Below are 22,554 nucleotides of genomic sequence, written 5' to 3'. Positions count from 1 at the left end.
TTTGGAGAACGAGCCGGAGAGGCGATGGACGGCTGAGATGCTGTTGGAGCATCCGTTCGTCTCGGCTGATGGTTTGAGGCCGATGGAGGCATCTTCGCTATTGATGCAATGCTCGGTCTTCCACGAGCGTAATTCCGATGGTTCGAAGCATGGGGGAGATAAGTTTAGTAGAGTGGCAACTCCGCTGAGTGGCTTTGTATAGCCTGATCCATAGTTTAATTCTTTAATCTGGAGGACGAATGTATATCATTTGCCCATCGTTTAATTTGTTGTATGTTTTGTAGATATATTACAAGTTGGTAGATATGAGAGCCCCTTAATTGAGATGTTCTGTTATATGTACATTAATTTGTTGATCAAGATTTTCTATGAATACACGTTCTTTTGTTGGTCACGAATTTATTTCACTGTTACAATTTAGACCGATTCGATCTGTATATATATATATGTACATAATTTGCAAATTATCTTGGATAATTATAGTTTGTAAAATATTAGATATCACGCATGCATTATCTAGTTGAGTATAAGTTCTTCTCATGAACTGCTAAGTTCCGGTTCACTACTTTTAATTAATTGGTCGTTTCTAGCTAGCTTTCAGGCAAATGTAATTTAATTCCTGATATATATATTGGTTTAAAGGTCTCCCAAGCAAGATGGGGGCGTTAAGGGTGATATTTCATTGATTTGATCTTGAGTTATGTTATGGTGTTGGGTTTACTAAAGTCTAGTTCTCATGTGGACTTGTTCCTAATTGGCTACATCATTTTAAGTCAAGTAGAGTGAATATATGAGAAGGAAGAAAATATAAAAAGACTGTTGTAATTAGACGATTTCTTGATTTCTTAGTCCGGATTAATGCATAAGGGATTTCTTCTCCATATCTACAATGTTATTCTTGTTTTAAAAATATTTTAGTATCTATGTTAGAAGGGTTATATAAAACTTTATAATTTGAAGCTACAGTTATTATGACAATTTCATTTATGCATTTAATTGACTGAGAACAATATCAGAAAAAGGAAATATCATGTTTCAAATCACACACTCGAGGTGAAGACGATAGATGAACGCACTTGATGCCCACCGGACTCAACTACCTATATAAACCATAAACAAATTTCTATTATCCCTATCTTCACAGATACCCAAATTAAAAAATAAATAAAAAAGAAAGTCATGACCAAGAAGTAAGTGTGTATTCATAGAAAATCTTGTTGAATAAGAGTGTTAATTACATCAACCCAGCGGTACAATATTAATTCACCGCACTATTTTACAAACTCAATTACATCAATATGGTATATAACAACAATGTCCTCAAATATATCATTTTCAAAGATTAAGCTCGGTCGGGGTGGAAGGTAATGCAACCGAGATGCCATCAAAAACTAATTATCTTGATGACAACCCATCAGTAGCTACGCCTACACATCGTCTAACATGAGCCAGGAGGCAGGATGCACGGCGACCGCGACAGCGGCGGCGACCTATGCTTTGCTGAGCCTGAGGAGACGAAGGGATGATTCAACAACATCTCCGCTGTCCACCGTCTCTCCGGCTCCCTCAACAGACACATCCTCAAGAAGTCCTTCCCCTCCTTCGATATCGTCTCCGGTATCCTCCTCATCAAACCACCACACCCGATTTGAAGCAACAACGTCGGCATATCTGCATTGTCTGGCACCCACCTCGCAGGATTTCCGGTCAGCATCTCGAAGACGGTGCACCCGAGACACCATATATCCGCGGGTTTCTCATACACGTTGCGTGCTGGACCCTCCGGAGCAACGTAGAGTGGCGTGCCTCTGATCGTCGACGTGCCACGCGATCTCTTCCCCGACCTCCTCGCCCACCCGAAGTCTATAATCTTCACCTCAACAGAGCTCCATAACAGGATGTTTTGCGGCTTGATGTCGCAGTGGACGTAGCCCTTGCTGTGTATGTGCACCAAACCTTTGAGCATGGATAGGGTGAGGCGTCTCACTTGGCTCTCCGGGAAAGCAGACTTGGAGGACTTCATGCAGTCGGAGAGGCTCTGCGAAGGGGCGTACTCGAGGAAGATGCTGTACACCGGTTTGCCGTATTTGTTCACGCTGAGATCGTCGCCGTAGCAGTGAACGATTTGAGAGCAGCCATCAAGTTCTTCCAAGATTTGCCTCTCTCGCTTCAGCATGGAAGAATAACTAGATTTTGCGGACTTCACGGCCATCAACTTGGCTGCGATTGACTCGTCGTCCTTGCCGCCGCCGTATATGGCGAGTCTCACCGTTGCGCTGGTTCCCCTCCCTAGCACCGCGCCTATCTTCCACTCGGTCGAATCCATAGCTAACTCCTCTGTCTAGTACTAATTTCTTTATCCGATCTCTCCTCTAAACCTACCTAGATTCTCTAAATAGGCAGGAATCCCAAATCTAATCCTAATCTGATTCGTATTCGAATTGCAACGGCATTTCTTTTTTCCTTTTCTTTTCATCCAATTAAAATTCATTCTACAAAAATCAACTCATAAAATAAACTATAATATGGAGAATTTTTACATAATTGCCACGAAATATTTCAAATATACTATTATTAGAAGTTTACATATATACGTAAATAACTAAAATCTTTATCCACATTATATATGATTACGGCGGAGGCATGATTGAATAAAATTGCTATGCTTCAACCAGCTAAGAGTACGGAGTCATTATATATGAAGTTAAGCAGAATATCCCAAGATAACATTATTATTATGCTTTGTCCAAGCCACAGCTAACTAATTAGTAATTACTTGTTTACTCTCCTCTGAACCTACCTTCTATACATGGGTTCTTTATATAGGCATGAATCCTAACCTAATCCTAATCCTGATTAGTACTCTACGAATATGCACGGCATTTCTTTTTCTTTTAATCCAATTACAATTAATTCTATAAAGATGAACTCATGAAACATATTATAATAAAACAGATTTTTGCATAATTGTCTCCAAAACTTTCACAATATTATAAACATTTCTTGATTAAAATTAATAAACATATATAAATAACTAAAATTTCCTCCCTTTTTAAGTTTAGAGTACGAAATATCTATTAATAATTTTATCTTGCATAAAATAAGATATATAAACACCAAATGGTATTGCATATAATATTGGATAGATTAAACTAATTTTAATCATTTATGTAGGGACAAGAAAGTCTTTTTGGATCAGAATTAGGTAGTTTAGTAATTTTACACGTATAAAGTTAACTAATGTATTTGATTATCTTTAGTTAAGAAAATTAACATTTGGTGTTTTTTTATGATTAAACTCAAATGCAAGGTTGGAATGATAAATACTCATATGCTATGGTACAAACCAAGAATTAAAGGTAAAATGCAAAAAAATTTTAATCAATTTCTCTTAATTTTGTTAGAACTGAATTATTATTAACCTCGCTGCCTATGAATTTCTAATTTTATAAAGGTTGAGTATTAAGCCTTGTATATAGTTAATATATTTCTATTAATCTAAATCTGCTAGTTGTTCTTAAGTGCTAAATGTTCTTTTTTATTATAAAGTGGTTGTCAAAATATTGTGTTTTGTTATTTTTCTTATAAGTGATACATCTAATGATATAAAATCCTCAATATATATTTTCTTATAGTAAGGAAAAACTTAATTTCTATGAAAATAAAATTGTTTATTTAAAAATAATCTCCCAATTCACCGGAGATTTAATTTCGTGGTGATTAGTTGAATAAAGTAGAGATATATATATAAGTTAATAGAAATGTGTAATTTATAAAATGGATGCCACCTTACCTCTCTCATACTCATTTGAAGTGAAAATTTGCACAAAATTTTTTTTAATTATTTTCTACCAATTTTCTAACTCAAATAAAATTATCTTTACAATTTTCAAACACTTCAAGATTTTAAATAAGTAATTTTTAAATTAATACATTCATTGCCCATCTCCTCAATAGATTCATGTTCGTACGATCGTAATTGAGTTTATCATAATAAGATCACTCAAATTTTTCTACCCTCACCCTTACATTTAGAATTACAAAAATGCCCCAAAACTTAGAAGATCATTGCAACTTGCAATTGAATTCTCAAAGTAGTCGAAAACTTAATTTCTACAAAAACAAAATTGTTCATTTAAAAATAATCTCCCAATTCACCGATGATTAATTTTGGGGTGATTAGTTAAAAATAAAGCAGAGATATATATAAGTTAATGGAAATGTGTAATTTATAAAATGGATGCCAAAACCTTACCTCTCTGGTACTCATTTGAAGTGAAAATTTGCACAAAAAATAATTTAATTATTTTCTACCAATTTTCTAACTCGATTAAAATAATCTTTAAAATTTTTAAACACTTCAAGATTGTAAATAAGTAATTTTGAACTTAATGGTATTTTTTTTAACTTAATGCATTTATTGCCCATCTCCTCAATAGATTCATGTGCCTATGAGCGTAATTAAGTTTGTCATAATAAGGTCACTCAAATTTAGACGAGGAGTGCTTTGAAATTGCTTGTAAGGAACTAGAATATTTCTACTCACCCTTACCTTTATAATTACAAAAATACCCCAAAATTTAGAAGATCATTGCAACATGCAATTGAATTCTCAAAGCAGTCTAGAATTAAGATTGCCCCAAATCTATGCGGAGCACTCCCAAGATAACCCTTTCGATAAAGGTATATTAGTCAGGATCCCTTTCGATGCTGTGTCAGGATCCCTTTCGATGTTGTATTCTCCTTAAAGAGTTTTCCATCTCTTACTTTTTTTTTTTTTTTTTGCTCTGGTGTTTATGAATGCTAACTTAATTCTCTTGAGAGAATTGGGTGTTGCACGGACCAAAAAGGAAGGTATTTTTCTTATTTTCTAACAATTAGTTTCAGAGCGAGACAATCATCGAGAGTAATCTCTAAAATTGTCAACATCAATAATACTCTAGCCAATCCTACGTGTGTCCAAGGTTTTTCTTAGGCAATCCAAAGTGGTCATCTAAAGAAGGGCTCTCATGGGTTACTTGATTCTCTTAAACTTCACCTCATAACAATGTCTCGCGTGAGAGGTTCTTCTCGCCGACCTTCTCTCCTCTCCTTCATCTAGCTGGCATGCTAAGGGAGGAAAGAGGCTTTCTCCTGCAAAGCTTTTCTCTTCCCTCCATCTTTTCTTTTTGTGTTTCCACTTCCTTTCTCCCCTTCCTCGCTGGGTTAGGGTTTAGCGAAATAAGTGGGTGGTGTTGAGCTGCATAGGTTAGGCCTGTCACCTCCTCCTCCTACTCTGGACCTCCTCCTCTAATTTCCTCGATCTCTTGCTCTGCCTTCTACTCACCCCATCTTTGCTGGGATCTCACTTCACCCTCTTCTCGCTCCTCCTTCATCAGAATTTCATACTTAGTAGTGTAGCCTCCATTCTAGTCATCCCCCCTCCAGTCTATGCTAGTAGAAATTCTTGGCACCTGCTGTGGTTTCTATGGCCCATGATCCATCTCCGCTACCGCCCTTGTGCTGTGGTGGTCATTGTCGCCTCTGGCTTGTCGAAGCTCCAAGCTGCCACCTAGTCGGCCTCCCTCTGCCGCCGGCATCCCTCGCCCCGTCTCATCTCACCTCTTGCCAAGCCTCCTCTGTTGCGGCTGCTATTGGTGGTGAGCCCACCATGGTAGTCATTGGGTGGTTGCATTGCCGTCGTGTTAGGGTCCGTTGTCGAGTAGGGTTCCATTAGGGGCAGAATTTGGTATGGTATTTTGATTAGAGTTTGTTCGGTTGGTTTGGCTGACCTCTGTGCGTGTTGGATCTATTTTCACCTGTGAAAGTCATAGCACGCCGACCTTTTGTTGAGAAGCGCTCTGAGTCAAGATTTCATGCAGCTATTTCTCCTATGCAAGGCAATCTTGGTAGACCAAGAGAGAGGCTTGCTCTATGGACGATGTCTTATCTTCTCTCTTTTTTCTGCATGAGTACTTGTATATTATATATTGATACTCTGGATTAATAGTTAGTCAGTCTATATTTTAGCCAAGAGTGGAGCTTAGTTCTAGATGTAGTCCTATCTCCCATTCTTATATTTTGTATTATGTTGTAACTACTACTTGAAGCTTAATGAATCATCTGTCTATGAATATTTCTCAAAAAACAAAAAATGAAAGAAGAAGAGCTCACGTGCATCGAGAACATGAAGGCTATTACAAAAGCATCCATGTCGCTATAGATGCTTCAAAGCTCAAATCTTTGAGTTTAGGACTGCACTTACGCGTCGATGTGAAATCTATTGCAGACAGCAACCACCTAGAAAAAGTGTGGGCTAAAGTATTGATGAACTCAAAACTCGAGCTGTCCTCCTTGAAAATATAGTAGCACATAGTGATAATTTAATGAGAAGCACACCAAAGATGTGAATAACTAAGCCCAAACGCTTCCAAGGTGCAAGAGACCTAAGAAAGTTGGGATTTTCTTTTAGGATTGATAAAGTTGGGATTTTCTTTTGGGACCGGTACTTTTGAAAAGCAGAGAGGTTTGAAAATGAGGATGATCTAATCTAGGTTGCAACCATGTACTTCTAGGACGATGCTAGGGTTACGTGGAAGTCGAGAAGGGTCTTTATATTATCTAATCTTGAGAGGACTTGAACTGAGAGTTGACAACTCTGTTCTACCCTACAAATGTAGAGTTCCTCACAAGGATCTACGAAAATTGAAACAAATAAAAACATTCAAAGACTACATCAAAGAGTTTACCAGTTTAATATTGTTGATATTCAACATGACGAAGGATAATTACAGTTTCTACTTCATCAATAGTCGGACAAGGCAAGAAGAACCTAAATGTTGTCTCACCATCACTAAACAACCGGCAAAGTACAAGCAAAGCTATAACTCCTCAAAGATGAAGCCTTCAAAGCAAGACTAAATTAATGCCGGGGGAGATTTGACGAGCAGTATCTTCCTGGAACAGTGACATGAGTTTGTCACAAACTAGGGTAAAATAAGTTGCTATGTACTACGCAGTGCAGATTAGTAAGAAGAGGAAGAAGTGTTGTATACATCAACAAAAGCAAGGATGAGGTTGATAACAAACTAAAGCTAGGTGCCATCCAACTTGTTAACGCTATCAAAGGGGAAACCCGTAGCGTCTAGCCTTTGAAGAAGCATATCATGTAATGACAAGTTCATAAACAAAATCACATATAAGTTTAAATCTCAGAGATATCTAAATATCCAAGAAGGAAACCTACTTATCTTAATTTGGATGAATGTTTCTCGAATGGAATCCACACATATAAGCCTCGTAGCTTAGTGATTCTCATATTCATTTGTCTAGTATGGAACAAAACTAATAATTGAATCTGCATTATTTATTTATCATATTTACTGTATTTAAGTAAATGAGTCATTCACAATGCAAACTAGCTTAATCGGAAATTCTTTCAGGACATAATTACTAGGATGAGACGACACCTCATTCTCTTGATATCTTTCTTTAGTTTTTATAAATATTTCCATACCCAATTACCTTGAAAGAGAGGCAAAGGAGAAAACAATTTATTCCAACCTTTTCAGACTTATTAGCTCAATCTTTTGAGGGGTAAAATGGTCAGCCAACTTTTTAACTTTCTTGCAAGTTTCTTGAAAGGTTTAACTGCACGATGAAAGTGGAGGTCATGCAACTTCTCCTTGGGTAGTTAGTATTGTTTAAGTTCAGCATGTCCTCCACCTTGTAAGGAGCATCTTTGAACTTCCTCAAATATCGTTCCATCTTGGTCTTGGTCTTGTGCTTGCAATTCTCCGCAGCCTTGATCAATGGATGAAGGTCACTTGATCTTGTAGCACAGTTGAGATGGAGAATCCCTCTTTGAGTAGGCTACTGATGATGGTAGACGGCAACCATCTCGCTCTTGCGATCACTACTGCCTCCGCCATAATGTGTGATGGATACTAGCAAAGAAGTGAGAAGACAGAAACAAAGCTGAAGATGGAGAGAGAACCAAGCAAAAGAAGAGGGTGGGAAAAAAAAGAAAGGAGAATCTCCAGCACAGCATGAAAAGCATAAGAATCTTAGTTGCCTAAATTAGAGTTGTGCACTTCTTTGCTTCTTTCTTCAATTCTTCTTAATCAAGGAAACGTCTGCAGCAGTAAGGAGATAAATAAATAGAGAGAATAAAGTTGTGCACTTCTTTGCTCTTCTTTTACTTCTCTTAACCAGGGAGACAAATTAGAAAACAGCTGTATAGATAGAGAGAACCAGCAAAAAAGAGAGGGAGATGAGGATGAAGAGAGAGCCAAGGGCAGGAAACTGCTCACCAGATTTGACAAGCTAATGAATTTAATTATAAAATCTCCACTGTTATTATTGACTGGTGTTATATAGGATAAAAAAGGATTATGAAGCCTGATTCAAAGAACATCTTTAAGGCTAAGGAGAATCAGGTAACCACATACCAATAATACTCTGTAGACCAGACCTATACGTTGGATATAGCAATGTAACACCAAGTTCATCTTTTAAACGTGCATTGGACACGCGCTTCTCACCACTGGTATTTTCAGATGTTGATCTTGTATCAGGTAAAGCAGCAACTCTTAAGTCTCTTATCATGTCAGGATACTTTCTCTCTATCAAGGTCTGAGCGAAAGCAAACACCTCAGCTCGAGGGGCCGGATCATCATCCACAACATTGTATACTTTCCTAAAATAAACAATAATGTTATTAGCAAACCATGTACATTTTTCTGAACTATTCCTCCCTGAACGAGAATAAAGAATATAAAAAGCCCACTACAATGTAGAAATTGTTTTCCTATAGGATCATGTCCAGAGTGGTAAAAAGATGAGAGAAGTCTGGTTTTAAAAACATGGAACACACCTTGAAAGTGGAGCATTCATGCTAGCCTTAATCGCCCGATAGATGTCCGCAACATGGATCCGTGCTGTGTAATTCCTGGACTCTCTCAACTTCTGTCCTTCTGACAAAGATTTCCTTCTAATGATGGTGTCCAGAGCACTGGAACAATGATACTGAAACATTATAGTGATAGAAGCCATGACCAATATTGAGTCGTTACAGAAACTTGAAAGATAATGTAAAACAAAAACGGCGACTAGCAGCAACGCAAGAACCTCCATCTCATAGACTCATAGAACAAGAAACTTCACAGCAAGCTAGCAAGTGCACACACAATTGAAAGGATACCCAGAGAAGTAGTTCAATTAGTCCAATACTCCAGTCAGTTGGTAATAACATCAAAGCTTATTTATACTTAATAGCAGCCCTTGTATGTCACAATGGAGTCATTTTCATGGCTATAGGAAGAAATCTGTAGAAGAAGCATGGGTATGCAATGTACCACAAGTGTATGTTGGTATGCAGGGATCAGGCACAATTAAGAGACACACCTTGCAATTTGCCAAAAATATCTACCTTATATCCTTGGCTCATTGACCTGGTCTCTGGGACTGAAGGAGTAACTTATAACCAATTTTTAAATAAGAGAAAAAAAAATCGGGGAAGAGATTGTCAGGTTACAAGATGCAAACCTTCTTCCAGGACCATATATCCCTCCTAGTCGAAATATGTAAGCAGAAAGACCAAGCTCATTCGCTAATTGAAGCCACCCTTTTTCTGCTGTATATCTTAACTTAGCAGATGCTCTTTTCGGGTTCACAGGGTAGCTGCACAAAAGATGGAAGAATGTAATCACACCAAGCTGCATTTCTAAATATGCATCATTAGAAAGTTAATAATGAATTTTCGGCACAACATAGATTCTTACTCCTCATCAACCCAGGCACCTCCACAATCTCCATAAACACCTGCCATGAAATATTAGAATGGACTTTCTGCTTTGTTCCGCACAACCTTGTTTATAAAACAATCTAACGCAAAGTCCTCAAAAATATGGCAGGGTAGTTAGATGTAATCCTACTTGTTGAGGATAGGTAGCATAGCCATTGAAGATTTCCCTGTCTCAATGTACTTTCCAAGTCCTCATGTAGAAAGAGCAACTGCAAAAAAGAAATTAGAGATTACCATGCTTATGGCCATTCACTAAAATGGCATTTAGAAGCACGCGCTATTGAAAAACAAAAAGCATTCCAAAGATGAGAACATGTTTGTGGTAAAAGCTAACTTACAGGATCACCAATTCCAGCCATAGTTGGGATGGAAATGAGCAAATGAGTCGCATGTTGCAAAGCGTGGAGGCCTGCCAGCCTAGAGAGTCAAAAATACAAAATACAAATAGTCCAAGATAAAAGTTAATGACAAGACTTGAACTGAAAATAAAGCAGTCAATGAGCATAAACATACAAGATATGTATCTTATTGATGTGTAGAACACATTAGGCACAGTTGCTGATTGACAAATTAGATCAAGTTACATCAAAGATTCAAGTCAGCAAGCACAGAGCATTGAGCACCAAGCGCTAATTGCAGCAGCCAAAATCAGAAGGGAACAAGTTCTGTTAGAAAAAAGATAATCCACAGAACAAAGTTCAGAATACTCACCTATTGACCAGTCCAAGTTAGTACAGTAATGGAAGTCCAAAGAGTTTCAATGTATTGCACACTAGCACTCTAGTACATGTAACTACCTATTGTTCAGAAATTTTAAGTGCATTGAATTGCATGAAATAGATACAAAGAACTTGCCATATGAGAAAATGAAATAGACAATGTTAAAGAATGTAAAGAATAAAGTTGCAATACATTTTGTTTTAATTATAAAATTCAAGGAAGAAAAAAAACCAGAAACTTTTTTACTATTAGAAAAATCTACCTTAAATCATTAATGTTTCAGTTCCATAGCCTACATGCAAATCACCTCAGACCAAACGAAACATGCTTCAGTTTCCATTCCTAGTTTTAGGAGAAAACTAAGATCATGTTCTGGTTCTTATAGTATACCCGCTGCACTTATTTGAGATAAGATCCGGAAATATCAAACCTCCTTGTTACCCTAAAGTTTGAAAGAAAGCTACTTCCTTTTAGCAGCACAACTGCACACTAAACTAACCCAATTTTATGCAAAATAATTGTTAATGTAACTATTTTCAAAGCAGATTCAACGAAAACCCAAGAAAGGCCTACTTGCTATTTCTTGCATCAAAGACGAAAGCACCAACTCCCATATCCTCGAGTTCTTTCTTCTTCGCAGCGCTAGTGCAGGTCCCAGAGACTTCCCTAATAGTAAAACATCGATTGCTTTAAATCTCAAATCTTCTGCAGGAGAAATCATTAGTAGCAAGATTGGAACCAATCAAAGAGGAAGAGGTGTTACCATCCCTCTTGGATCAAGCGCTCCGATACGTATCGGCCGACGAATCCCGTCCCGAACACGAACATGCGACTGCCTCCCAATTCCGACATCGTCGCCACCGCCGCTATTGGCACGACACGAGAAGTTGCCGGGCGGCGAATCCTCCTAAGCGAAGTACTCGCCGGGAATTGCCACGAGACGATGCGAATCGCCTCCATCTCGTGACAGAATTAAGATCAGACCCGTCGGCTTCTTCCCAAAAGGGCGAATGTGCACTCATCGGTTATATTATGGCCAAATTTACTGTAAATTCTAGGATAGATCTTTATGTTTGTTATTGCTAAAAATTAGGGCTTTATTTTAGAAATAATTACTTCCGTGTTCACTTATATATTAAATAAGTTTGTAATAATTACTTTTAATATAATATAAAGTAACAAAGAGATGGAAAATATATATTTTTATAAAATTATTATAAATACGATTTAATTTTAAAAAACTGTAGGTTGATGGAATAAATATCAATTAGTAATTGAGTTAGTACGTTTTATAAAATGTAAATTTGATAAATATTGTTGTATTCTAGAATGAAGATATTATAGCATTCAGTCATTATTTAAGAATAATGAGTTATATTTTGGAAGAAGAAGTTGTATTCTGAAATAAAAAAAGCTATTCGAGGAGTTGGCATAGCTATTAGTGTTCTGAATAAGAATAAGATAGACGTGATTATTGGGCGAGACGGGTTCAGGCTGAGCTAGAATAAACTAGCTCATTACTATTTGTTGGCTCGTGAGAGAGCCGGCTGATCGGGCTGGGACTCGGTATCGAGAGGGGATTTGGGAGCTCTAGGGCATCCACAAGGGGCGAAGCAGCGACAAAGGTGCTTGAAAAGCACGTCCATGTTTGGGAGGCAGTGAGCCTCCAAGATCTAGAGGTCGAGGTGGCTATGAACCAGCACCCTCTTGACTGGCGATCCAGAGAAGGATGAAGCCATAGTTGCTTCTCTTAGGGTAGCAGTTAGCTAAGGTTCTGACTTCTGGGGAAGAAGAAGAATAAGAAGAAAATAACAAGAAAAGAGAGAGAGGTAGATGCAGAGGAGAGAGAGAGAGAGAGAGAGAGAGAGAGAGAGAGAGAGAGAGAGAGAGAGAGAGAGAGATGGAACTTTAAATGTGACAACTGGTGTAACAACCTCTCGTATGGTGTGGAAGTGACGGGATAAGTGGGGAACCAACTTTTGTTCTATTTGGTGGTTGCCTAACTGCTTACCTAGTGAGGGGTGCTTCATTGAAGGGCCTCCATGCAGTGGGCTGGTGGCTGCCTGGCTAGTGAGCGGTGCTTCACCTAGTGCCAAAAAAAAAGCCATATATGAAGAGATGAAGGAGCAAAAAAAAAAATTCTAAACGAAGATGGTAAGCAATGCTCCCGGGCTCCCGTGCTCCATAGAATTATAGAAGTGAGATCCAACTTTTGAGCAAGAAATCATGTCGGCTAAAGGCCGGAGGCAGGAGGACCTGAGCGGCCGAGCAAATGAGCAGTAAACCACTAAATCCTAAATGGCTAAATCCCTTATCACTATTCACTTCTATATATAAGCATAAAGATTGATTCTAACCATTAGATCAGTGATTCTAAAATTTAATCGTCGGATGAGGGTTAATCAAATATCAATTCTGTTGACTTTAATTTTTTTTAAGAGGTTTATCAAAAACACCATATATTTTGCCATTATTATTATTCATCCAAATTTGCACACCACAACTCTTAACCAAAAAATAAATGAAGTAAATTGAAAATTGGAAATAAAGTAAATGGAAATAAATGAGAAGTTATAAAAAATAAATAATTAAACAAATTAGTAAATAGAAAGATTTTCATAATTAAATACATAGTTACACAAAAAATAAGAGGATTTTTTTGCATCACTATAGAATGAGCACATTCTAACTAGATTGGCACCTACCCACCTATCTATCATTTGCATAATTCATTTGTTAATTGTAAAAGCTAAAATAAAATTACATTTTGAGATTTAAAAACTCAAATCCCATAAATTCTATTGCAAAATGGTCGGATTTATATTCAGCAACATACCAATCTTGCAAGCATATCAGCGCATCAATTATTTCTTTTCCTTAACATGATCTACGTTGATCAATCAACCTCCTACTTGTACTGAAAGTATATTCTAAAGGAAAAGTAGACATAGGAAAGATCAATATATCACGGACTGTGATAGCAATAATTAGAAATCTCGTCTCATTTGCCTTCCACCATGGTAAAGTATTTATTTCATCCTCACTTATAAGATGATTATAATATGCTCCCCAAAATAAATAAATAAAGAGGTTATCCTCATTTTAAGTTGCGCAAGTAATGATTTCTTATTGTTATCACTTTCAAGAGGAGTAATAGAAGGTGAAGACAAAGATGAAGAAGAACTATATATAATATAAAACGACTAGGGTTGGACCTAGTTGTCTCGAACTGAACCACTTTTAATTTCCAAGAATAATGATTTTGGTTGTTCTATTCGAATGTGGGGAAGTCGCATTCGAACGTCTACATACGTTCGCAATTACAAACAACATGATTTGCTTGTTTGAAACGCGAGAAAGTTACGTTCAAACGCTTGCATACGTTAGCAAATGCAGAGAACGTGTTTTTTCCGTTTGAACGCGCCCGACTTCATTCAAACACGCTCGGCGAGAATGCATTGTTTCTAGAGTTATCTTTTGTTTGTTTTGCTTGTTATTTTAGCTTCTAAATACGTGGAAGACAACCTTATTGTGGTTATCTAATGAATTTTCTTCCACAAATATTCTCCTCTCCTTCTCTCTAGTTCGTTCCTTCCATAGTTATGTCACCTCTAACCCCATCGACCGACCTATCACCCTAAACCCTCAGGTGAGGCCCACTTCTCTCTCTTCTTCTACTCTCCCTATCATCGCATTAACCCCAGCCATCATTCTTAAGCTTCCACCTCCATCAACCCTATTGGTGCCACCCCAACATCGTCGGTCTACCACCACCATATACCACTTAAAAGTCTATGCCTCCACTCATGGATCTCAATTCTCGTTTGGATTTGAATTCATCAATTCAAACCTTCTGACCTTTATACGTTATTTTTATTATATCTTTCAATCTAGCCATCCGATTTGAGTAAAAGTAGATTCTTTGAAAAGCTCTTTTCTAGAGCTACAAGATATCAAAATTTTACATCAATCTAAAAACTAGATCGATTGAAAAATATCTTTAAAACTCTATACGAATTCTAGTCAGAACTGGTTGCAAGTTGGATCAAACCCCTTTTAAGGGAGATCATATCATAATAGAATATCATTAAAAAGCCTTTAAAAATAACTTTTAATAGTTACAGCATGAGATATAAACTATTTAAAAAAGATAAAAAAGACCAGTATCATTAAGTTGAGGTTCTAATAAAATGCTAAAACCAACAAGTAAAGGAAAATATTCTAATCCATTTTTTGTAAAACATTATGTAAAGACCTATCATTTTCAAAAACAATAAAAAGTGAACAATATTAACAAGTTGCATATCAGCGATTGTAATTGTAGGAGAATAAGAGCTTGACAACATATAGTAGCATCAAAAAATATTTTTAAAAAATCTTTTATTTTTCTACATTTTCCCATTCTAAATAAATTAGTAGAATATTCTAGTTCATTATTAATATTTAAAAAAACATAAGAAATTATAGCTTTTTGATATTCGAGTACTAATTCTAACATTTCATAAGTAGAGTTACATCAATGTTGTACATCCAATTAAATTTTTTTAGCTTTTAATCCACACCTTTTATATATATTTGCAAATGTTGTAACTCTTTTATTATAAAAATAATATGATGTATAATTTTCCTAATTTTATGAATTACCTTAGCAATTTCTTTAGACCATTTTGTACAATTAAATTTATAATATAAGACATGCATCTATTATGTAATAATACACCATTACAAAGTAAAGTAAGAAAATATCAAAGATTAGAAATTGTAAAATCATAGTTAGAAGCATTATTAGGAGTTAGAGAAGAAAATCTCATTTTGGATATTATAACTTGTTAAGTCTTGAATAATAGTACGAGAAAAATATTCACTAATATAATTTTCATCAAACATTCAAAAAGAAAATTATTCATTTTTGTATTTTTTTCTATTATTATCAATAAAATATATGATTATACACATTAAAGATTAACGTTGGTATGAAGTCCAAATGTCACTAAAAAAGGAAATGGTAGATTTCAGTTTTACTCTTCTAATTGTGCGATGTGAAATTCTTTTAAAAGCCGGATTCAAACCTATTTGTAAACAACATTCAAGTTCCGAATAATCACCCAAAGAAAATGTTTATTTTTATGAATAATATATTTAATTATTTTCTTTTTACAAGTATTTTATAATCTCATTGAAAATTAGAAAAAAATTTGGGAGCACCTTGATTAAGCAACATTTCACCGATATCAAGTTGACTTTTTTATGCTTATCTTTAACATGTTTCATTAGGTAAGTAGTGTCATTCTTAGTTAATGTAGAAAAAAATATGATTATATTGAAAACATTTAGCTCTACAATCTATCTCGTTACCTTGGCCATATTTCATTTTAATCCGATTGAAATACTTTCAAACCTTGGACTTTAATCTCTTAAAAACTACATAATGGCAAAGCCAAAATTGGAGTTTCCAATCCAGGTTGAGGTTGAGATACGGGAGTAAAAGATTAATTAAATCTTTGCTTTTTGGTTGTGATCTATATGATCATAAAAAAAATCCATATTAGAGGGAATTTACTCATTGGAAGACTAAAAATATTGAAACTTTGAAAGAATTCGAGAGATTAGAAACTTTGAGAATGTGTGATGAATTTAGAAGATTTATCATCTATTTATAAACATGAGAAAAGTTAAAATTACTAAACTACTGGTGTACCAACTTGAACTTGAACTTTGGACCGATGCATATTAGAATTTTTGGACTTCCATTGCTAGAGGAATATTGTTGATCTGTTGTTAAAGGACAAGGGAGGAGGATGACGTGATTGACATAGGTAAGAGCACTGCATCAAGCTAGCTCTACTGTTTGTCTATGATTTTTCTCTTCTTCTTTTTTCCTCGAGTTGTCGGCAAAATCCTTCCCTTCTCACTCCTAGCAGCTAGCTAGAAGAGGAGTAGAGGCTTTCTACCTTACCTTCCCCTTTTTCTCTTTTTCTTGTCTTCTCATTCTAAAGGCTCCTCTTGACCTCCTTTACCTTCCTCTCCTCCCCCTTTGCTAGCTCACCTCCTTCTACCACTATTTTTATCACCTTTTGCCCTCGTGTCTAACTCCTCCCCACCCGTCTTAACCTCAGTTGGCTTCAATAGCCCCCTACCCTAATTGGTTCTCGAGTTCAACTCCTTCCTTCTTGGCTCAACCTTAGAGACGCCTCATCTCCTCCTTTGTTGGCGACAGCTTCGCTCCTTCTCATTGTGTTCATGGGTGTTTCACCTCTTTCGTTCTTTGGCTACGTCCATTTATTCTTTTTATTTTCTTTGGTAGCATTTTGTTGTTATTTGGGAGTTCTTGCCCGATTTCTCAAGAATTCTGGAAGTTAATTTTAGGTCTTTTGCGCTTGCGTATATGCTAGGGTTGTGTTCCTTATTGATATCATATATTTTTTTGTTGTAATGTTTATTATCATAAATAAGTGTACAAATTGTGTCAAAAAATTATTTCATATTTTCTCTCTCAATTTTTATTTTAAGTCATCTTTAAAAGATGTGCCTATAAACTTTCTCTCCGAAAAAAAAACTCTTGGCAAAGCATCTATCTAAATTTCAATAATATTTTTGGAAAAGCTACTGATAAGAGGACTTAGATTTCTTAATGCATCCAAGACGAAAATTATTCGATAAACCAATAAGAATACTAATCCTATCACACGTATCTTGCTTTGAAGCATAATTACAATTTGTAACTGTGTATGGAATCACAAAGACATGTGACCACTAAAATAAGATTATGTAACAAATTTCCAATTAATGTGCAGTGGATTCATTTCCTAGGGCTTCACTTGTTGGCCACATCAATTTCATGTTCTATCCGCGAATTTTTGTATTTATAACCTTTTATACCTTGTAGGTACTCTTGAACATATACTCCTCAAAGAATTATTATTTTTAATCTTTTTGCATAGATATGTAATTTATATGAATGCCCCCTACATATATATATATATATATATATATATATATTACTTTATGGTATTTTGTCACTTTTAGTGTTACATATTGTTACAAATCGGCCTAATCTGATCCGCAATAGTTCTAAAACTTAGATCTTAGCTTGATAGCCCTTCAATGACTAGATGGATGCTAGGGTTAGTTTTTGGTGTGAAGGGGGAGAAGTTGTTGTGTAATAGGGAGATTAGAGGCTGGAAGAGACCGACCAAAGACTTGGGCGGTGGAAGGAAGGAGGTGGGAAAGGGCGTCGATGGCTAGAGTCAAGAGAGAAGAAGATGAGGCTAAAGCCAATTCCAATCCAGATAAGAATAATCTCAAGTAGGGTTTCCTCCACATATATATAGAAGCTCACCCTAAGGACTCCATAATTAATATAAAAATACCACAAACAATCCTAACATCCCTAACTTAACCCATACTTTCGCCGCGGTGCCTTCGAACGCGCCAATTTCGTTCTTTGTCGATGCAAACGTGATGCGGGCATTCGAACGGCCGCCTTCGAACGCGCCAATTCCGTTCTCTGTCGATGCAAACGTGATGCAGGCATTTGAATGGCCTCGTTCGAACGTGGTCTTTGCGTTCGAACGCACCCTGGCAAAAATAGATTTTATTGATTCTACTTACTTAACTAGATAAATAGGTTCATCCCTATGAACCCAATGTCCCGCGTGGAGCCAATATGGATCGAATCGTATCACTCCATCACGCTTCGGTAACGGTCAATGAAGTCAGCTCCGGTAACGGTCCATGGAGTCAGCTTCAGGCACCCATGTCGCCTCCTCCACTAAGCGTCCTTACCACTCCACCAAAATCTTAGTCATCCACTCATCCTGAACTCAAGTGCGTCGACGAGCTAGGATCTAAACTGGAGTAGGGGTACTTGGTTCGGATTCAGACTCTTCGGTCTCTATCGTCATTGGTTCGGGTGGAACACCTCCGATGGGCTCGATAGGGGGAGCTCGAGACATGAAATACTAGGTGTATCCACACCTCCTCTGGTAAGTCAAGGCGATAGGCTACTGGTCCAATCCTCTCGATTACCTAATATGGTCCATAAAATTTTGGAGCTAACATCTGATTGGAAATTGGTCTAATCGAGCTTTGCCGATATGGTTGGAGCCTGATGTAGACCCAATCCCCAATCGAGAAGGATCTTTCTTGGTGCCTCTGGTCATAAACTTGCTTCATCCTATTTTGGGCAGCCGCTAAGTGTATTTTGAGTCTCCACAACACCTTATCACGGTCTCTCAGAACGGCATCTACCTCGGTTTGCTCCGTTCGGACTGATGCCAAGTATATTTTCAAGGTAGAAGGGGGTTGTCCATAAACGACCTCAAATGGAGTTATGCCAATGGCCGAATGAAAAGTTGTATTGTACGACCATTCTGCCCATGGCAAATAAGATATCCACCGTCGTGGTCACTCGCCCACAAAACACCTCAAATATTGCTCTAAGCAACGGTTTAGCACTTCGGATTGCCCGTCTGTTTGAGGATGATAGGCTGAACTCATCCGAAAGGTTGTCCCATGGAGTGCAAAGAATTCCTACTAAAATTGACTCACAAATATAGGATCATGATCTGAAATAATTGATTTTGGCATACCATGCATCTTGGCCACGTTGCGCACATAGACCTCAGCCACCCTTTTCGCCGTATAAGGATGCGCTAAGGCTGAAAAATACGCATACTTGCTGAGGCGATCAACCACCACCAATATTACAGAATATCCCTTGACCTTGGGTAGGACATCAATGAAATCCCTGGCAATATTCTCCTAAACCTTGGTCAAAATGGGAAGCGGTTGTAGCAATCCAACAGGTTTGGCCGACTCCGTCTTTGTCCTTTAGCACACTTCACAAGCCTTGACATAGGTCTGCACATCCTTCTTCATCCCAACCCATATGCAACTCTGGCTCAACCTTTTGTAGGTGTGTAACACCCCTTCATGTCCAGCCATAAGAGAGTCATGGAAGTGGCGCATCAACTCCAAGCGCAATTGATGGTCATATGGAACAATAATCTTCCCCTTATCTATCAAGAGTCCATCCCTCAACAACACTTCTTGTTTACAATTAGGATCTACGGCACGGTCGTCCATCATCTTCTTGGTTTTCGGATCATTCTTGTAGGCCTCTCGCAGCTGCTGGAAAAAGGAAAAAATTGGTGCTGAAATGGCTGCTAACTCGGCTGGGTTTGAGCATCTGGATAAGGCGTCGGCAATGCTATTTTCAGTCCCCCTTTTGTATACGATCTCATAGTTATATCTAAGTAGCTTAGACACCCATCTTTGTTGGGCTGGTGTGTGAATGCGCTGCCCAAAAAAATATGGTAAATTCATTTGATCTGTGCGAATCGTGAAGTGCCGCCCGATAAGATAAGGCCTTCATTTGGTGATAGCTTAGATAATGGCGAGCATCTCTCTTTCATAAGTTGATAGCAGCTATGAACACTCGAAAATAGCCTTGCTCATGTAGGCTATAGGCCTTTCTTCTTGCATTAAAACTACCCCTATACCGACTCTGGATGCATCACACTCAATGGTGAACAGTTTAGTAAAATCTACTGAGGCAAGGACCGGGGCTGAGACCATTGCCTTCTTCAAGGCTTTAAATGCTTCCCTAGCTTTGTCCATCCATGAGAATGCCCCTTTTCGTAGCAAGGTCGTGAGGGGAGCTGCCACCTTGCCGTAATTCGCTACAAACCAGCGATAGTAGCTGATTAAACCAAGGAAACCGCGTAGTTCCTTGGTAGTCTTTGGCAACGGCCAATCCACCATGCTTTGGATCTTCTTAGGGTCTGCTTCCACTCCATTTTTTGATATGATGTGACCTAGGTAGTCGACCCTTTGCTACCCCCATGAACACTTGGAGTCCTTTGCTTTTAGCTCGTGCTACCGCCAAGGCCTGTCCTAAGATGTCCCAAATATTCCTCCCATATGCAGCTGTATACTAATATATCATCAAAAAATATTAGCACATATTGCCTTAGGGGAGGCCTAAATATATCACTCATCAAGCTTTGGAAAGTGGCTGGGGCGTTGGTAAGACCGAAAGGCATGACCAAGAACTCATAGTGTCCATCATGAGTTCTAAATGCCGTCTTTTGCACATTGGATGGTTCGACTCTGATTTGATGGTATCTAGCTTCATGGGTTCTAAATATATCTTTTGCACATTGGATGGTTCGGCCTAAATATATCATTCACCAGCTAGTTCATCCAATAACTCTTCAATCACCAGAATAGGATACCGATTCTTGATGGTGATGGAATTGAGAGCTCGATAGTCCACACAAAACCGTCATGACCCGTCCTTCTTCCGCACAAGTAAGACGGGTGAAGAATAAGAGCTTCTACTTGGCCTTATCACCCCACTGGACAACATCTCCTAGACCATCTTTGATATAGCCTCATTTTGGATGAATGGGTATTGGTATGGCCTCACATTGGCTAGGCCCGCCCTTGGCAAGATCTCGATGCGATGGTCTTGCGCTCTAGGTGGTGGCAGTCCATGGGGTTGTTGGAACACATCTTTGAATTCCTGCAAAATAGCCTTTAAGTCAACGGGTAAGGGTGTTGAGTCCTCCATATTTTGTGTCCCCTCGATGAGTTGCATGAGGAATCCACGGCGCCCGGGTTTCGACAACCCTTCTAGGGATTGTAGGACTCCAAAAAGTTCCTTGTTTGATGCAGCCTTTAATTGGATCGAGTTGCCTTCATATCTAAACTCCATCGCCATGATGGTGAAATTCAAGGTGACCGGTCCAAGATTCCGTAGCCATTGCACCCCAAGCACTATGTCAACCCCTCGAAGAGCCAATGGGTAGAAGTCAATTTGGAATGTGTGGCCTTGAATATGTAGCTGTACCTTGCGGCATATTCCCTCAGTCCTCAACATGGTACCGTCCCCGATGATCACATCAAAGCCATTAGAAGGCTCCGATTCTAAACCCAACCGCCTAACCATCCATAGATCCACAAAGTTGTGGGTGTTTCCTGAGTCAATAAGAATTAATGCATTTTTTCTTCATAATCATACTTTCGACCCGAAGGGTTTTCGGAGTCGACTCACCGGCAAGCGAATGGAGGGAGAGTTCGGCTTGAACTTCTAGCAAGTTGTCTTCCTCGATGTGATTTATTTCATCCACTTGCTGCCTTTCAAGATCTTCAATAGGATCTTCCTCAATCATCTCTTCCATGAGCACGATGGCTGCAGATTGTTTGGCACATTTGTGGCCTGGTGTGAAGCGCTCGTCGCAATAGAAGCATAAGCCCTTAGAACGCCGATCTTCGACCTCTACTGGTGTGAAACGTCGCCCTGTCACCCTTGGCTATCCCCAAGAGTCAGGGCCTGTACGTGGAGGGTTTTGCTGATTAAGGTTTGGTAGAGCCCACCCCGAACGTGCCACTCCTGAAATCGATGGTTTGGTGTTAACACGCGAGTCCGCAACACTCCAATTGGGGCGGTGAGTAGTCTTCAATTCCCTTATCTGTTCTTCCATCATTTGAGCCGTTGAGAATGCCTCTAGTAAGGATATAGCACGGGTAGTCTTGACTTCCGCTTGGATATCACAGCGAATCCCGGAGATGAAAGTACTTTTAAAGGCTGAGTCCGACCACCCATGGACTCTATTGCTTATCCTTTCGAACTTCTCTTGATAGGCTCTTATCAAACTTTTTTGGGTTAGCTTTGTCAAGGTGGCTTGGAAGTCTTCATAGTCTGATGATCCGAAACACAGACAAAGTGCATCGGTGAACTCCTCCCAAGTGGCGAAGGGACAAGCTCGATGTGTTGCTTGGTACCACCTCACCGCTACATCTTCAAGGTGGAATGAGGCCAATAACACCTTTTGATGATTAGGTGTCCCTTGATATATGAAGAATTGTTCCACTCTATAAATCCAATCCAATAGGTCCCCACCGCTAAACTTAGGAAAATCAATTCAAACGGTGCGGGGTTGTAGCATTTGGTCGTGCCCGTTCTCATGTCCTCGACGAAGCGGCCCTTGATGTTGGGCCCTCGAGTGATGACGAAGTTCCTCCCACTCATCCCAAGGCTCCTC

At 38.3% G+C, this 22,554-nt stretch overlaps 2 protein-coding genes across 4 annotated transcripts; both read right to left on the bottom strand.

The window, feature by feature from the left end:
* Window positions 1-7,386: 7,386 nt before the first annotated feature.
* LOC140765216 (uncharacterized) lies at window positions 7,387-11,538 on the bottom strand. Of its 3 annotated transcripts, none has more exons than XM_073104189.1 (9): window positions 11,268-11,409; window positions 11,078-11,165; window positions 10,123-10,201; window positions 9,915-9,993; window positions 9,762-9,801; window positions 9,526-9,660; window positions 8,855-8,992; window positions 8,430-8,677; window positions 7,387-7,925 (listed from the first exon to the last, which is right to left on the bottom strand). In XM_073104189.1, the coding sequence occupies exons 2-9, from the start codon at window positions 11,116-11,118 to the stop codon at window positions 7,852-7,854; spliced, it is 834 nt and encodes a 277-aa protein (XP_072960290.1). In that variant the 5' UTR covers window positions 11,119-11,165; window positions 11,268-11,409; the 3' UTR covers window positions 7,387-7,851. The 3 variants fall into 3 exon arrangements, with proteins under 3 accessions (XP_072960290.1, XP_072960288.1, XP_072960289.1); XM_073104187.1 differs by having other exon boundaries at window positions 7,390-7,925; window positions 11,078-11,170; window positions 11,268-11,538; XM_073104188.1 differs by lacking the exon at window positions 7,387-7,925 and adding an exon at window positions 7,932-8,114 and having other exon boundaries at window positions 11,078-11,170; window positions 11,268-11,538.
* A 9,341-nt stretch (window positions 11,539-20,879) lies between these two features.
* Window positions 20,880-21,690, bottom strand: LOC140765030 (uncharacterized). The gene is made up of 2 exons (XM_073103946.1): window positions 21,564-21,690; window positions 20,880-21,487 (listed from the first exon to the last, which is right to left on the bottom strand). Exons 1-2 carry the CDS (start codon window positions 21,688-21,690, stop codon window positions 20,880-20,882), a joined length of 735 nt encoding a protein of 244 aa, XP_072960047.1.
* Window positions 21,691-22,554: the final 864 nt, after the last annotated feature.

Source organism: Typha angustifolia, chromosome 8 (genome assembly GCF_048772165.1).
Source record: "Typha angustifolia cultivar Huaian chromosome 8, ASM4877216v1, whole genome shotgun sequence".
Lineage (NCBI taxonomy): Eukaryota > Viridiplantae > Streptophyta > Magnoliopsida > Poales > Typhaceae > Typha > Typha angustifolia.
Note: the sequence above shows the minus strand (reverse complement) of the source record. Positions and strands in the feature narration are given on the sequence as shown.